The sequence below is a fragment of the Coniosporium apollinis genome (genome assembly GCF_000281105.1).
Source record: "Coniosporium apollinis CBS 100218 chromosome Unknown supercont1.2, whole genome shotgun sequence".
NCBI lineage: Eukaryota > Fungi > Ascomycota > Dothideomycetes > Coniosporium > Coniosporium apollinis.
The window spans coordinates 348183-365082 of record NW_006913264.1 but is presented as its reverse complement, the minus strand read 5'-3'; the positions used below and the strand labels follow the sequence as shown (position 1 = coordinate 365082).

Below are 16900 nucleotides of genomic sequence, written 5' to 3'. Positions count from 1 at the left end.
CATGCTACAAGCTTATACGTGCCCTCGATACGATTCATGCCGCGCCCCCTAGAACATTACTAGCCCACTGATAACTTCCCAAGAAGATGGCCCCACCGGCGCTGATCCAAAAGATCCTAGGACCAATACCAGCAAAGAAGGCACTGGGCCCGTTCTCCCTCAGTATCCTTGCCATAAGCGCCCCCGCTCCCACCTTCTCCCGCGACAGCATCATCCGTGTCTTCAGCACATCCAGCGGCGTCGTGAACCCCGCCGCGACCGCTCCACTAGCCGCGCCCAGCACCGCCGAGTCCGTCCCTGACACAATGCCATCACCCCGCTGCTGCCGTCGCCATGATCTAAGCGCTTCCCAGAGCGGAAACTGTATAACAGTGAAGGGCACCTCGCGCATGATGGTGATGCCCCACCCGCGGTACAGCTCCGCCCACACTGTCGCGAGACCGTGCGTGTGTCGCAGCGAGAGAATATGCGTGAGTGCAGACAGCGACGACGGGTGCTGGAGCGCCTGCGCGCGCTGCTTCACAACCTCCGTCGGGACTCTAACCGCACATGCCGCGACCTCCCCCAAGCTGGCCGCGAGCATGTGGCCCAATGCCTCATTCCCCAGCACACCTCCGCTCCCCTGTCCCTTGTACTTCCGCCCGTCCGCAGTCCGCAGCGTCCTCGCCTGCTCCCGGGCAGCGAAAAACCGCTTCACGCCATCGTACGTGACGAAGAAGAGTGCGGCCCCGGGGGCGGATCCGACGACCGCAGAGCCTACGCCGCGGTAGACGCCTTTGAAGCCGCCGGATGCGGCGAAGCCGGCGGAGGACTGGAGGCGGGTTTTTAGGGTGTCGATGGGGTAGAGGGAGAGGTCGACGCTGGTGCCTGCTAGGCCGCCTGCCTGGGGTCGTTAGTTGTTGTTGCTGCTGTTGCTGGTAGGATTGAGAGGGAGGCCAAGTGAGGAGAGGGAATAAGGGGGATGTACCAGCAGCGAGCGGATGTAGGGGCTTTCAACCCATGCTGGTGGGTGGACGGGCGATTGCATTGGAGTGGGAGGGTGGTGGGAGATGGTTTGGTGGTGAGGCCCAAGAGATATGTTGATGACGGGGCTGCCCGATCCGAGCGTCGGAAAAATTATGGCTGCTTCCCGCTCTCCCCGGAAACGTCAAGATTACTTTTGGGCATGATGGCGCTGTCTCAGACTTGAGCAGTCTGTACGCGCTCAATCCGGCAAATCATGGTCTTTGGATAGTGGCAAAGCTGTGCCAACCTTCGACCACAAGCTTAAATAGTACAGGAAATATCGAGGTTCTGATAAGCGCCTGTTGGAGACATTCGGCTCACTGGCGAGAATAGGCCAAGGACCATCCGAAATGACGGTTGCCGCGTTGAAAGCTCTCCGTATCCCTGGAGATGAACAGCCAAAAGGACAGTCAATAGATCAGAAACACCTTACGTGATCTATGCATTGAAGACGTGAGTTGATGGACGTCTTTACTCTCTATTGCATGGAATTGGTCTAGTTGCTCCACTGTTGACAAGATCGTAAGTCTAGTTTGGTTGTGGATCTCGTGTTGGAAAAGCCCAAGCAAAGATGCGGCAACGGACATTCTGGATGGGCCTTCAAGGCTCGCGTGGCAGACGTTCCCATGCACGCTCTAACCAGGGTGGTAGAGCTTGTTTTTACTACGGGCGTAGACTTCTGGTGCGGAGGGTGTTCGGCGATATCACGGTCTGGAACTTGTTCACATACGGCGGGTCGCCTAACGTAGCCCAATCCCGCAACATTAAGCGTGAGGCTTCATGTCTATGCTTGTAGCTGCAGTAGAGCTGCATTAGAGGTCTCGTCTAGCGAGTCGTTCCAACCAGTGGGGCAGACATCCCGCTGGCCAGGATAGAGTGTCCATCTCCGGTCAATGGGCGTAAGGCTGAAGGCAGACTTCCAACCACCGTACACAACGCGGCAAAAGCAAGGCATCTGCCGTGGAGCACGGCACAAGTGGGGGGAAGCGGGATGCTCCTAAGTGCCCGCAGCCCTCCGTGGACGGGAGCGGTTTGCAGATAAGCGGCCTCTTGGGGACTTGCTTGCGGCAATAGAGCATTTTTGCACCCATCCTTGGAAGGGTACTCAAAGGCCAGCCCATGATTTCGTGGACGGGTTTGGCAAAGTCCTAGCCCCCAAGTGGACGGATTCCTCAGGGATTGTCAATCCTTGAGGGAACATTGACTAAATAGGCAACTCTGCTCAAGGGCTAGCCCTTATCTACCCCCTTCAAGGACCGGTGCAGAAATGTCCTAATGCGCTGAGTGCTCTAAACATAACTCTGTGTTGTATCCACGCTGCCGAAAACTGGTTCCCGCGAGGCATCCCGATCGAACCACGTGGTGGTGCAATTCGCTGCGGCAGGTTATCAATAAGCTAGCATATAGGCCCTCTACTATCAGCTGGTCGATCGCAACTGGCGACTAGTTGAGGACTTTTCTCGACTCGGCATGTCTACCATTGCTGTTGAGGATGCAGAGGGGGGCCTTGTTGGGACATCCAATCTTTCGCGACGTGGAGAGACATCATCCTTCGGCACGGGATGGCGCGAAGGGGGCGCCACGAACAGGTCCAGGCAGGCGAGCATCGACATCCCTGTTTGCCGAGGATGGGACCCTTGATATACGTCTGGCTGAATCGACCACGTGGTTGGTCAGTACAGCCTACAGGCTGTTCCGACAGGCTGGCTCTTAGCGAGTGAGGCTCTTGAAACTGTTCAATCGATCGCAATCCTTCCCGTCCTCCCGATAACGGGCATCGAGAATATGCCAATCATTTACGGATGGGGTTTGGGGGCGTCTCCAGGCTGTCTGGACCGGGCCGTTTCGAAACGGTCCCTTGAAATGACCTTTTAGAATCACTATCCAGTCTGGAATAGCCTAGCAACACATATCGCTAGTTTGACCGTCTCCGCGTTGGCATGAATACTTCAGCACGCATCCGTAGACGGTGGACATCTGCGGAAGACCAGACCTTGAGAGAAGAGGCAAGTTATCAGCGTACGCTTTCCCCTTTCATCAACTCTCACCTTCATCTTGGCTCCTTTGTCTCCCTGTTGAACGCCGAAGCTGACCATATTCGAATGAATCAGTGGCTGAGGGAGCAGTGAGAGACTGGAACCGAGTTGCCGCTAAAGTTCCCGGACGGACAAACAAGGACTGTCGAAAGAGATGGGCCAAGATTTCTGGGACGGTGAAGAAGGGCACTTGGTAAGAGCGCTTGGCTCCTTGAACTTTGTGGACCGGCTTCATTAATAAGTGTATTAGGGAACCAGACAAGGACATCCGACTTCAAGAAGCCGTCGAGAGCTGCGGTACACGGTAAGTGAGACCCTGGTGATACTGGAGGCTCTATCCAAGCTTTGTTGACTCGGTCAGATGGGTACAGGTGGCTAGGTTGGTTGGGTCGCGCCACGCAGACCGTGAGTGCAGTAACTTCCTAGTTCTTATTGTCACAGGACTGACCGACGCCTCAGAGTGCGCAAAGCGGTGGACTCACAGCCTTGCTCCCAACATCGACCACAGCGAGTGGAAAGAGGACGAAGAAAACCGATTACTGGCGGCAGTTGCCATACATGGCAGAGACTGGAGGCGGATCGCAGAAACATCCTTCCCTGGTCGCTCAAATTTGGACTTGAAAAACCGGTGCGTTCGGCGTCATCAACGCTTGCAGTGGTATACTTCTGCCCGACTTGCTGACTGATTTAGTTACGCCGTGTTGGAAAGGAGATCGTTGGCGGCCATCGGCTCCAACGCTGGCAGCTCCTCGGCATTCTACATGCCAAACACCGCAGCGAGCGAGAGTATGAGCATGCTAGATGACTCTGACTCGAGTGAAGATGAACTCACCGACGAAACCGGACCATCTCCACAATGTCCAACCAGTAGTGGCTCTTGTCCACCGCAACGGGGAAACCCGAATGCCGTAGAAGACCCAAACTTCTGGTCACTCCTGTCCTTGCCTCCTCCAAGCAGCTTCGGCCCGCCGCACCCACCTATGCCACCGGTAGATACAGACAATCCTGTTCCTGGAGGAGGGGGATCGGATCCGATGGAAAGCCTGCTACTATCACCGCCCCGTTCACTCCCAGTAGACTTCAAGGCGACAACAATGGAGGACGATTACTTTGGCCCGATGGCCGCTCCGATGTCGATGAATTCTACCTCGGATCCTTTCGATTTACTTCCACAGTCGGTTCCACCACACAACCCAAGAGGAATGCTTCCGGCAACAGCGCCGATATCGGGTCCGAGAGTGGCCACGCCGTCGTTGCCCCATTCGAAGAGCCTTCCGATTGTTCCAAGTGCCCCCTTGGCCGATCGATCCGGGAGGACCACTGGCATGTCGACACCTATAAGCCGGACGACCATAGAACTTGAGAATGTCCCACTGGATACTTTGTCGCGGGTAATGGACGTATTGTATCAAGCGAGAGCCAAGGTCCGCATGGAGACAACTCATGAGGGCTCATTTCCGGGCACCACTCTAGATGATCTATGAATTCAGAAAGGGCCTGGGCGGATGATGCTTGCTGTACTCGTTCCACAGGCGTTTCGGGCGTTGCATTAGACTGCTACTCGCGAGTGGTGAAAATTGACACATCATGGGGACGTCCGGAACTTCACTTACAGATTGTAATACTGCAATTGATATTATCGCCTCTGTCGTACCTAGATGATTAGACAACAACGTGCCATCTACACGTAATGACTCCGTATTGATATCATACAAGTCTGTACGCTTTGAAATTCGAAGGTTTACCTACTTTGGCAGACCCGAAATGTTCAGAGAATGAGCTAGCGGCGCAAAGTCCATAGGTGTGTTGGCACCCGGTGACAGAAATCGGCGGGCTTCAAAAACGGATAGATCTTCAGTCAGCTCAAAAAGGTCACGACCAGAAGCAGCTCCTAATAGTGTAATGTGCCATAAGCGTGTTCAAGCCATACTTAGAGGTGGAATGGCCAAAGTAAAGTTCTTTGGAAACGTGGTGAATACAATAGACTTCGGTGATTTCAGAGTGAGTCGGGAGTCCGGCAATTGACGAGTCCAGCAATCTCTGTCACCCATGCGACTGCGTGTCGGAACGATTAGAAAAGATGAACTGAATTGACGAGATCTAAATCTAATTACCCATGACAAGTAAAAACAACCACGAATACAGAACTGAGAGGCTATGCGACAAGACTTGTCGCGTATAATGGTATTGATACAACATAAGAAACTCATAACAACCGTCGTATCTCGTGACCCTTCCCATTTACCATTGCATGAATGCCTTATTTCAAGGCCTCCCTGATACGTGCGGGCAGCTCGTTGACTCCTGGCTCGCGCATCATGGTGAAGTGGTTCGCGTTAGCAATTGACTCAAGCGAGACAATGTTCTCTTGTCCCAACAACGCCTCCCATCCAATTGGACCAAAGTCCGTGCGGTTGAAGAGCAGCCATCTCATGTGGGGGGGATCCTCCGGCCTCATTTCTGGACGAGGGTCAGTGTCAAACCTGCAGACACCGTCCTGAGCCATGATGGTGTAAGTTTTTGGGATGGGGCCTTTTGAGGGATCCATGGCAGCAGGCCTGTAAGCGCTCAGGTTGCGAATACTGGACTCGAAATGCGGTACCAGCCAGTTAGGCGCCTTCCCTTCAGGGCCAAGCAGGCCAATCGTGTCAAAGAACTGATGGAGCCTCGAGGGTAGAGCCTGTGGCGGCAAGGGGCAGGGGACGTTAAAGAAGATCAATTTCTCCACGGTTTCCCCGACGGCTTGAAGCTGCATACATGCTTCATAAGCGCAGATACCGCCCGCAGACCAACCACCAAGGACGTATGGTCCGTGAGGCTGCCTGCGTCGGATTTCATTGAGGTAAAGCGATACGACGCCATCGATACCGCAATTGAAGGAGGTTGGCGTTTTCATGAAAGGACAGTTCAGCCCCACAACCGCGACATTGTCTGGAGCTATGGGAGGGATAGTGGCGTAGCTGGTAGCGGAGCCTGAGCCATCCGGAAAGAGGAAAAGCGTCTGAGACGCTGTTTTTGTAGACCCTTGAAGGAGTACAGACGTGGCGCTGGGCGGGTTCGGGCCGAGATTTGAGCGAGAGATCTCCTGAGACGGAGTCTGAGACCGCTTCTTCATCACCGATTCCGTCAGCTCCTTAGCTGTGACCTCTGCGATTATTTGTTCCGTAGACATCGTTTCGGATTGTGGAGGAAGTGCTGGCTTCGCGCTCCCGCCGCGGGCTTTCTCGATGTCGGCGAAGGTCTGGTGATCGCCAAAGAAAGTTGGGGGAAGATCGAGCCCATGCTCTTCGCGGAGGGAGCCCAAGATTTGTAACGACATTAAACTGTCAATCCCAATATCGGCCAACTTCGTCGACGAGGTAATATCTGAGTGAGGGACTCCAGTCTCTTCTGACATGGCCTCTCGGATAGCGGTAACATCGTCTCCTCCTTTAGTGGGCTCTTCGTCTCCAATCTCAGATAGAGAAGTCATAGAGTCCTGACTAGCGGGGGTCGTAGTGCCTGAAATCTCTGCGGAGTCGGAGGATGAGGTTTCGATCTCTCCGGGGCCTGCAGAGTTGTGTTGCGCAAAGAAGTCCTTCACTTCCTTGATGGTCTGGCAATCCACGAACAATGTTGAGGGCACTTCGATCTCCAGTATCTCGCGGAACTTGCCAGAGATCGTCAGACTCAACAGTGAATCGATACCAAGGGCGCTCAGCTCGTTGTCATCAGCAAGCTCGGTAGCGGGGACCCCGATTTCCTCGGCCATGATATCGAGTGCCCGAGACATGACGCTCGGTGACGCGGCAGTGACAGCTGCTTTTGGCCTAGGTGGTGGCTTCGAAACTGCCTTTTGAGGTTTAGGCGCAGCTTTCGTGGTAGCCACGCGAGCAGAGGATTTCGCAGCACCAACTGGGGGTAGAACTCGGTCAAGAGTTTGTTTCGGAAGGAATTGGAACTCAAGTCCGCCGATCTGACCTATGATCTTGCCGTCGGTGTCGAACACGTAGACGTCCCCTACATAATCCTTTGAGTCAGGGCTAGCGGGCTGCATCCTGACATATGAGTAGTACGTCTTGTGTGGTAATGGCTTCTCCGCAAATCGCAAAGAGTCCCACCCATGGTTGACGAAGACAGTCTTCGTTGAATCTAGCTCATCGTTGGCGTTCATGATGAACCCAGCAAGGTGGCAGAGGCTGTCAATGTGGTACGGCGCCACGAAAAATTCCTCGCTTTTGCCCATCGGCAGCTCGACTCGGGCAGTGCCCTCTCGGTTCGGACTGTCAAGGACAACTTCTGCCATGCCCTTATAGACATCTTGGTAATCCACAAGGGCGGAGAAGAGCTTGTAAGCCATCTTCCGCCGAAGTCTGCTCAAATTTCCCTTCTCCACGCCCTGTAAAAGACGATCAACCTGAGGCTGGACGAGGTATCTCTGCCGGGCCCATTCTGACGACCATCTGGTGGCATCGCCATATTGGACCTTACACTTGGCATGTTCGACCGTCTTCTCTCCTTCTGCGTTGGCACTGTAGAAAGTGATTTCGCAGAGCTCCCGGGATAAGTCCGCGGTGGAAGACGTACGAAGTAGCTGAGGCGTGTCACCGCATTTGGCAACCAACGGTTTGTCGACCACCATGCTCGAGCAATTCATCGCAAAATCTTCGTTCTCAGGCTCAAATTGCCGGTGAATGTAGTCTGCTATGGTCAGGGCCATATCTGCGTAGACGGCGCTAGAGCATAGCGCAGAGCCATTGACAAGATGCCCTTTGATCGTTTCCTCAAGATCCGGACGCGCGATATCGGTCTCCGTAACAACAGTACACTCTTGGCCCTTGAACTCCTCTTCCACCACGCGATGAACTGATGTCGTTGAAAGCGTCTTCTTTTGCTGCTTCTCAGCATCAGACACGCGGAGGAACTCGCCCTTGGTGAGGGTCCAGTTGTTGGTGTAGTCGATCCAATAGTTCTTGGAGTCCCACGCGTATGTCGGTAAACGCAAAGTCCTGGAGGACCCGGAAAAGTCTTGGTGGTAACTGTTCCAGTTGATGTCCAGCCCTGCAGTATGCAAAGCGCAAAGGCTGCCGCTGATTACTTTCCAGACATCCTCGCCTCGCCGTAGAGAAGGAACGGCGGTGGTGCTTGAGCCTAGTGTAGCTTTGATCATGCCACTGCAAACTGGGTGACTGCCAACCTCGACGAACACAGTGTTGTCGGCAATGGCCCCAGCTCCCTTAGCGTGTAGGCCGCCAAGGAAGTTGACCGTTCGGCGGCAATGACGCGCTAGGTATGGGGCATTGAAGGTTTGATTGTCGGTTACCACACTACTCAAGAGAGGCGAGATTACCGGCACGTCTGGATTGTTGAAGGTTACGCCAGCAGCAGCCGCTTCGAACTCTTGCAGCGCAGGTTCAACTTGGGCCGAGTGGAATGCAAATGGCACTTCGAGTTTAGTGCACTTCATGCCCTGAGAAGTGAGGTCTTCGTGAAGGCGATCGACATCTGTAGACTTCCCACTGATCACTGTGGCCTTCGGTCCGTTGACACAAGCCACCTCGAACGTGTCTCCATCGATCGTACCCTCGAGGTCTGAAGTTGAGGCTGGTACAGCAAGCATAGCGTGGGTATGCTTTGTGCAATGCGTCTCCAGGAGCTTCGCCCTCGTTCCGGCCAAAAAGATAGTGTCGCTGATAGACAGAACATCTGCGGCATAAAGCGCAGCGTATTCGCCAAGACTATAACCGATGACTACAGCTGGCTTGATGCCCCAAGTTTCCCAGAGTCGAACTAGAGCCATCTGAACGCATACTGCACCAAGCTGTACAGTCAGGGGACCCAGAGTCTCGATGTCGGCACTTCCGTCAATCAAAGGCAAAACACTTGGGAAGCCTTGGCTCTGCACAAGCAGATCGAAGCGCTGGACGTCTGATCTAAACTGAGAAATGGTGTCAAAAAATGTCTTCCCCATAGCCGAATAGTGAGACCCTTGTCCGGTGAAAGCGAAAACGACTGGGGGCTTTGACGAAGACACTGAAGTTATTTCGGAACTGATTGATCTCTTCAGAGCTGCCTTGATCGCGGGCAAATCGGAGCCAGCAACGGCAGCGCGGTATGCGTAGTGAATACGCCGAGCTGTCGTAGTGTATGAGAGATTTGACAGATCCGTTGATGGATTCTTCGAGAGGTACTGGATCAAATTCTCCACATTGCCGATGAGTGATGACTTGCATTTGCCGGAAACAGCAATGACAGCTGTCGAGCGGGTATCTTCTTGACTTCCGGTAATCGACAGTGGCGCGTCTTCCATGATGAGGGATGTATTACCGCCTGCGGCACTAAAATTGTTCAGAAATAAAGAACGTTTTCCCCCTTCCGGTCGATGCCATGGAGTTGATCCACCCAACGAGATGTGAACGTTGCGGGCATCCAGATCAGGGAACGTGTGATTTATCTTGGTCTTGATTCCACAATGAGGTGGAATCAGATTGTTGTCGAGCATCAGTAGAATCTTAACCAGGGCGGTGATACCTGAAGCAGCCTGTCGAATGCTTTAGCGGTGAACAAGTACCAGAACGCTTGTGGACTTACCTCGCCATGTCCCACGTTGGACTTCACGGACCCAAGGTAAAGTGGTTGATCTGGTCTTCGCTTCCGATTTTCAGGCGCGAATGCTCCAAGTACGGACTTCATCTCAATCCCATCGCCTGCCTGCGTGCCGGTTCCGTGCATCTCAACGTAACTCACATCATGAGGGTCAAGGGAAGCCTCAGAGAGCACCTTCTTGAAAAGGTATTCCTGAGCTCCGGCATGGGGGTGTGTAATTGAAACAGCTTCAGCGGAATGGTTCGTTCCGGTGCCTAGGATTACTGCCAGGATAGGGTCTTTATCCGCTTCAGCATCCTCGAGTCTCTTTAGAATCACGGTGCCCACTCCATCTCCACGGCAGTATCCATCAGCTTGATCATCGAACGTCTTACAGTTGCCGGTTTTGGATAAGAATTGGCCTCGAGAAAGCCCGGCGAAGATATCGGGGTTTGTAAGGACGTTGAGACCTCCGGCAACGGCTGTATCACAATCACCTTGCCACAACGAGTTGCAAGCAATGTTGATGGCAGCCAGACTCGAGGAGCATGCGGTATCGACACTAAAACTCGGTCCCGAAAATTTGAAGTGGTAGTTGATGCGCCCAGGAGCGAAAGCTCTCACGCCACCTGCAGGGTATCAGCAATCAGGTTGGTAACTGAATCGATAGCAGCAACAGAGAGATTGGATTACCAGGGATAAAATAGGTCTGGATATTCTGTCCATCCTGGATTTCACGCCAGTCGTCAGATGTTTGCCCATAGAACGTGCCGATCCTATCAACTATGGTCGAGGGCGTTCTGTTGGGAACGTAACCGGACATCTCCAATGCCTCATAAGCCGTTGTGAGAGCTAGGCGGTGCATAGGGTCGGTCTGCGTTGCTTCTTTCGGACTCATGTTGAAGAATCGCGCATCGAAGAGACCTGGATCCTCGATGAAGCATCCAAAGGGCGTATGGCTCGTATTCTTCTGTTTCCCGGTTGGATCTACATGGGCCTGTGCATCAAACCGGTCCTTAGGGATCTCTCGGTGGACATCGAGTCCCTGCTTGAGAAGATCCCAGAAAGCACTCGGACTCGCAGCATCAGGAAATCGACCAGACATGCCGACAATGGCAATCTTGGACTGGCTGAGGCGTCCCTGCATACACCATAAGTTTCGACTCATAAAAGGCTTCCGAAGAGCTAAGTACGAATAGGCACGAGGATCATGGTGCTAACTGGTGGCAGAGCGGGTGTTTCTCTATAGGTAGAAAATCTCAGATGGCGGCATAGACTTACTGTGGGTGGCACGCCATCAGACTTGTCCGGCTCTGTTCCTCGCCGATCATCCAGAGATATTTGAAACTCGCCATGTTGCTTCAAAGCATTGACCATGCTGTTTGCGCCGTTGTTAGCCCCGATGGGGACAACCTGGCCTTGCTCAGCTCCGGCAGCCTGGAGGCTTAAGCCGCAATTCTCACAAATCCTTTCCCAATTCAAAGGTTTGAGGAGAATGTCTTGAAGAACTTCCTTCAGTAGCTGCTCGACACTGGATACCTGATAGACATCTCGCCCGTCGTTGGATATGATGGGGATTCGTGGTGTCCGCGAAGACTCGGCGTCTTGTGAAAGGGACTCTAGAATCGAAGCCAGAGAGGAATTGTTGTAGAAATGTGGAGCATGGTAGGGACCATATATGGGAAGTCGGACCGGCCGATTTGATTTGGTGGATCCGGATTTGATGAGTTCGTCCAGAATATGAGGTGGACCGCTAATGGTCACAGCGTTCGAGCTGGTTGCTGACACAAATAGCCCGCTTGCTGGTGGAATGCCCTAACTGTTAAGCTCGCGTAAGTATCAGCCACTGAAGAAAGAATATAAGTTGTCTTACATGAGTTGTGCAGAAGTCCTCGTGAGCCATGAAGGCTGCTTCTTTGTCAATACCGGGAAAGATTGCAGACCAGCTGGCCGAGTTGGTTGATGTTTGCTCAAGTTCGTCACCCGCCTCCGCAACCTGCGCTCCAACACGGAATGCTATCTTTAGGATCTCGACCGACATGTTGACAAGGTCAAGGTATGTGCGAGAGCAGCTGACTGCTGCGGCCGTAAGAAGGCCTGTGCATGACCCGACAAGTCGAGTGTTCTCTGCACTCGGATACTCTTCAGATCCATCGCCTAAGTATCTGGCTACGCATCAGCACAACGTTCTGGTGCGCAACAGGGGCGGGAGCGGGTAGGAAAGTGACGAACCTTAACAGACTGGCAATCTGATAGATGCATGCCAGAGCACTCTCGATTGCTGGGTGCCGGACTCCAGATTCAGAGTACCTCCATAGCAGATTCTCTACGCTCGTGAAACCAGGCAAATCACGCGCCGTGCGCGGATCCCGAGCAACCTCATCCCGCAGAGTAATGTATGCTTTTTCGAAGAATGACAAGAGCAATGGATTGTCCTTGACCGAGACAAGTTCGCGCAGGTCGGAAGATACGTCTTTCGACTGATCTCCAAAGAGAAGGACTCTGATATTCACTACCATAGTCGAAGATTATGTCGTAAGAGGAATAGGGCACTCAGTAGACTGCGACGATGGGGGACTTATTTTATTGTTTCGAGTGTCTTCGAGTCCTGGGTAAGTTGTCATAATGCATACGAGGAGCATACTAGGACAAAACCGATGAGTAAAGGTGATCAACGAATCGGCCACCGACCGTCGTAGGAAGACTAAGAGAGTATCGCAGAAAGAGAGAACCTACTGCGGTAGTGTTGGCACCCTCGGCTAGAGTGCCAGGTTAGAGACCACTGGGCGTGCTTCAATGCTGTCAAAGCCATCTTCGGTCCTTGTGATCTGACACTCGACTGCCCATGAGCCGCTCAGACGGTTACCGGAATCGTAGGAACACAGAGCCGGGACTAGTGGTGAGTCTGCCTTGCGGCGAACACGGTGAGCGATATGACTGATACAGACTACAGTGGCGCACGTTGAGAAGAGCAGCCAGGCCCGTGATTGGCGTGGAGCAGAGACTGAGTTGATACAAGACTCGACCAAGCTCGATCAAGCCAAGGTGAGTGAATGAAGGAAGTGATGAGGAGCAATTCCCGACTCGCCGGCAACGAACATGGCGCCAGAGCAAAGCACGTGCTACCTATGGCACAACTCACATGGCTGACGGCTCCACAGAACCGGCTCGCCGAGGTAGCGAGAGCCCCTCAGTAGAGAAGGGCCCAGCAAGAGACTACAGTAACATGGGCGAGGTGGCGGAAAGTGTGAATGCAATCGCCTTGCCAGTATGGATGGCGATGGCGTCTTGTTTTCGCTCCCCGTTCGGTTGCCGACATCTGCTACGTCCACGAACGCGTAATTATCCGCAGGAGATATTTGGCAGATGCGCACGATCACGTAAGTGCGAGAGCCCCCAATTCTCCGATGCTTCGCCTTGAAGTCTTGTTTAGTTACTAGGCTGGGATAGTGTGGAGAGCCGTGATTAAAGCTTCACCTGAGTGAGGCGCGTCGACAACGCCAACAAGGCCCTTGGTGGTGCTTGAATCGTGTGAGGGTTTCGATTGTAGACGGTCATAATGTATTGAAGACAGACAAATAGCTCACTACGAAGTAGATACGATCGTTAGGTCTACGCAATTGGAAGTCAACGTGATGGTCACAAAGAGCCACAGACGACCTAAGCCATTTCGGGACTCTGACTAATCAACCCGGGACCTTCACTTCACCCCTTCATCTTCAAGGCTGGTGGATGTGTGTCATGAACAACGCAGCTGTATCTGCCTTGAGCTTTTGTCCCGTCTATAAAGTACGTTATACAGATATCGTCGAAACCACAAGATCAGTAACAAGCCGAGAGGCAGTGTTGAAACTACGATGCCTCCACCATCTGAGGCAAGACCGGAAGCGCTGCATCAGAGGTACCCTCATTGAGCTGCTTCAGCTTTTGCACCGCTTTATCGACCTGCTTCTCCAGATTCTCATACCAGATCCATTCGAACCTCTCGTCAAGATTGGTCTTGATCTTCTCCAAGTCTTCCCCGGTGTCTGCGCCCTTCATCATGCACACTTCACCGTTCTCCCTGCTGGTTTCCACTACGCGCAGTGTCCTTGGTCGGCGGATGGCGTCATACGCAGCAAAAGCGCGCTCGATGTCGTCTGCAGTCTCCACGCTGCTATGGGCCAACAACATGCACATGACGAGGGCATCCTCGAAGGCCTGGCCGCATCCAGCTCCTTGATGAGGCGTAGAGGCGTGCGCCGCATCTCCGATGATGGCAAGACGGCCGCTGTAAAACGTCGATGCTGTGGGGTGGTGCCAGAGGGACCACTTTTGGGGTTTCTTGAGCAACGACACAACTTGCTGCATCTTCGGTCCGCAGTCCTTGAACTCTTCCTTGACCGTATCTTCATCTGCTGGGACAACCCAGTCGGGGCTATCCCACGTTGGCTGATCGCGTGCCGCGACAATGTTCAGCATCTTCCCTTTCTCCACCGGGTAGGTTGTGGTCAATCCGCCAGGAGCCACATTGACATTCCCGTTCTTGGCGAAGTCGTCTCCCAGGACCTCGCACGCCTCGTCCATAGGTATGAGGCTTCGATACCCTGTGTTTTGTCAGTCAATCGTCACACAGTCCGGAGGCACACTATAGTACCGAACTCTCCCGAGTACTTTGGGTAAGCGTCAGGGTTGTCTTCGCCTAAAAGGATCTGCCGAGTTTTGGACTTGATCCCATCTGCACCAACAACAGCGTCGGCCTCGACTTTGGTGCCGTCTTGGAATACCAAAGTATATCCGCCTGATTGTTCCTTAACCAGGTCCTGCAGTCTCTTGTTCATGTGGAAAGTGCCCTCCGGCATAAGTGTAACCATGTCCTATGATTGTAAGGATACTGCTCAGCCTTTGGTAGTCATGATGGAAAACACACCTTGACTAGTAATGTCCTATGCACAGCTTGCTGACCTGAGCCCTTACAATACAGAGTGGTGATAGGATCCGCGTTGTCCGCCTGTCCATCTCTGTAGGTCATGTAGACGTCTTTCTTTTCTGACATTTCGTTGCATCTCTTGACGAACATCTCGTGGCAAGCTGGATCTACTGCTTTCAATGCGTTCAAGGAGTTTACAGCGAAGCTCAGGCCAGCGCCTATCTCTGCAAACGCCGGAGCTGCTTCGTATACTTGGCACTTGATACCCCGTCTCAGCAGACCTCTCGCAAGGCTCAGGCCCCCGAGCCCGGCGCCCACGATGGCGATTGTAAAAGGCTTCTCCTGCACGGATCCCATGATGAAGATTAAGGTAGTGATACGTGAAACGTAAATCTCGAGCAATGCTTTTTGGGTAGCTATGGAAGGCGGTCGGTCAATAGTGATATATTATACTTGACGTTTTGCAGCGCCAGTTCGATGATCAGCAACACTCGGTCATTCATTTGCGTGTTTCGGGATCGTCCCCAAAGACGTTCTTATTATCACGTGCATTTGAATGATGGAAGACACGCTCGGTGAGCCGGCGGAGAGACCCCTGGACGGTGACCGAGGAGGTGGACCGCCCAGATTTACGAACATCAACCACAACGGTTGATAGCATGATGATGATGGCGCAGCCCCAACGAAGATGTCGGCCGCCAGCCTCAACGCCGGCCCAAGTTTGGCAGTACGCTTTCGAATACAGTACCGAGCAATGACGTCAACAGCTAAAACACAGCTGCCCATGGTTCTCGAACGCTAGATTGTCTGTGAGCTCAGAGCGAGAGCAGCCTGAAGGCCGTCCAGTTGGCGGCTCTACTAAGTATAAGATGGACATCCTTTTCGCCGCTATCTCACCGCTAAGAACAACACCGCAGTCGCGATTCAAAAGACTAAAACTATAACATAGCACCATCTCATTCCAAGTAAAATCGCCCCAGTCTCGCAATATGGGTAGTCATGAGCAGGGCCCGCCAGCCCATATGGGTTAGTACGTCAGGTTCTCCAGATGTGCTTCGTTAACATTCGAAGGCATCGACTTCACGCCCACAATTCACCATGACACCTATCCCGCCATCGATTCCCTGCAAAGCACCGGCATAGTTGGCAAACACGTCTTCCTCACCGGCGCTTCGAGAGGTATCGGAAAGGCGATGGCGATCGCTTATGCAAAAGCCGGCGCCTCCATCGTCGGCATCGGAGCGCGTTCTGATCTCCATCTTGCCATCAAGGAAATCGAAGAGGCTGCTACTTCTGCCGGAAGGGAGATCCCGAAAGTCGTCCCTGTCATCATGGACGTGCTGAGCCCAGAAAGCGTGCAGCAGGTCGTTGAAGAGATCACGCCGCACTTCAACAACAAGCTGGACATTCTCGTCAGCAACGCAGGCTACATGGAGACCTGGCGCCCAATCGCAGAGGCCGACATTGCGGACTGGTGGCAGTCATGGGAGGTCAACATCAAGGGCCAACTCATGGTTTGGGAGGCCATGCTTCCGCTCATCCTCGCCGACGACTCGAGCCTGAAGACGATGATGAATCTGTCCAGTATTGGCGCTCAGATGTCCACACCGGGCGGTAGCGCCTACCAAACAGCCAAGTTCGCGCTGCTCCGCCTCACGGAGTTCCTCAATGCTGAGTACGGGGAGCGGGGATTGATCGCGTGCTGCATGCACCCTGGTGCGGTGAAGACTGCCCTCGCCTGGAAGACGCCACCACCTCTAAGAGAGAGGCTGGTTGATACTCCACGATTGATGTCTGACACCGTTGTCTACTTGACTCAGAAGAGAAGGGAGTGGCTGAGAGGGAGATACGTCTCTTGCAACTGGGATATGCAGGAATTGCTTGGAATGGAGGATGAAATTGTGGAGAAGGACATGTTGAAGATGCGGATGGTGGTCTAAGCGTTGCAGCGCTTTACTTCCTAAGACCGAGACATGTTTCTTCCGAGTCCGGTGTTTTATTAGATATGTACCATTAGACCATACACGGCGATGTAATTGACGCCCGTTCAGGCAGCCCGTGGGACTATGCACGCCTACGCGCCGGAGTAGCGCGATAAGGCGATGCCGGTGTTCGCATGTGTGAAAAAAATGCTGGTCCTGCCAACCAGCCCGCTGTTTGCACTTGCTTTTGGCAGCACGCAACCGCCCACCCCGGTGCTTGATCCGGTTCTGCGGGCATGCGGGCACTACTGTCGCTTGCAAAAAGTGCGGCCGTTTGGAAATGAACTTCATCCACCCCCCCCCTCTAAGGCGCATCACTCCACAAAGCATGCGCAATGCTTTTACCTTAGTTAGACACATTCAAATATCTTCCTTATAGCTATACCTATCTATATTAGTCTTCA

At 53.3% G+C, this 16900-nt stretch overlaps 5 protein-coding genes across 5 annotated transcripts; 2 read left to right on the top strand and 3 right to left on the bottom strand.

Moving 5' to 3' along the window:
• Positions 1-34: 34 nt before the first annotated feature.
• Positions 35-1027, bottom strand: W97_00498 (uncharacterized protein; the record flags this gene model as incomplete). Its single annotated transcript, XM_007778412.1, has 2 exons — positions 35-883; positions 968-1027. The coding sequence occupies 2 exons, from the start codon at positions 1025-1027 to the stop codon at positions 35-37; spliced, it is 909 nt and encodes a 302-aa protein (XP_007776602.1).
• Positions 1028-2945: 1918 nt separating this feature from the next.
• W97_00497 (uncharacterized protein) lies at positions 2946-4525 on the top strand (the record flags this gene model as incomplete). Its single annotated transcript, XM_007778411.1, has 6 exons — positions 2946-3024; positions 3117-3234; positions 3292-3345; positions 3403-3446; positions 3501-3669; positions 3733-4525. The coding sequence occupies 6 exons, from the start codon at positions 2946-2948 to the stop codon at positions 4523-4525; spliced, it is 1257 nt and encodes a 418-aa protein (XP_007776601.1).
• Positions 4526-5301: 776 nt separating this feature from the next.
• Positions 5302-12124, bottom strand: W97_00496 (uncharacterized protein; the record flags this gene model as incomplete). The annotated part of the gene is made up of 7 exons (XM_007778410.1): positions 5302-6126; positions 6187-9561; positions 9612-10234; positions 10299-10731; positions 10899-11420; positions 11479-11770; positions 11838-12124. The coding sequence occupies 7 exons, from the start codon at positions 12122-12124 to the stop codon at positions 5302-5304; spliced, it is 6357 nt and encodes a 2118-aa protein (XP_007776600.1).
• A 1333-nt stretch (positions 12125-13457) lies between these two features.
• On the bottom strand, positions 13458-14871 carry W97_00495 (uncharacterized protein; the record flags this gene model as incomplete). Its single annotated transcript, XM_007778409.1, has 3 exons — positions 13458-14191; positions 14242-14461; positions 14515-14871. 3 exons carry the CDS (start codon positions 14869-14871, stop codon positions 13458-13460), a joined length of 1311 nt encoding a protein of 436 aa, XP_007776599.1.
• A 632-nt stretch (positions 14872-15503) lies between these two features.
• On the top strand, positions 15504-16454 carry W97_00494 (uncharacterized protein; the record flags this gene model as incomplete). Its single annotated transcript, XM_007778408.1, has 2 exons — positions 15504-15540; positions 15586-16454. The coding sequence occupies 2 exons, from the start codon at positions 15504-15506 to the stop codon at positions 16452-16454; spliced, it is 906 nt and encodes a 301-aa protein (XP_007776598.1).
• Positions 16455-16900: the final 446 nt, after the last annotated feature.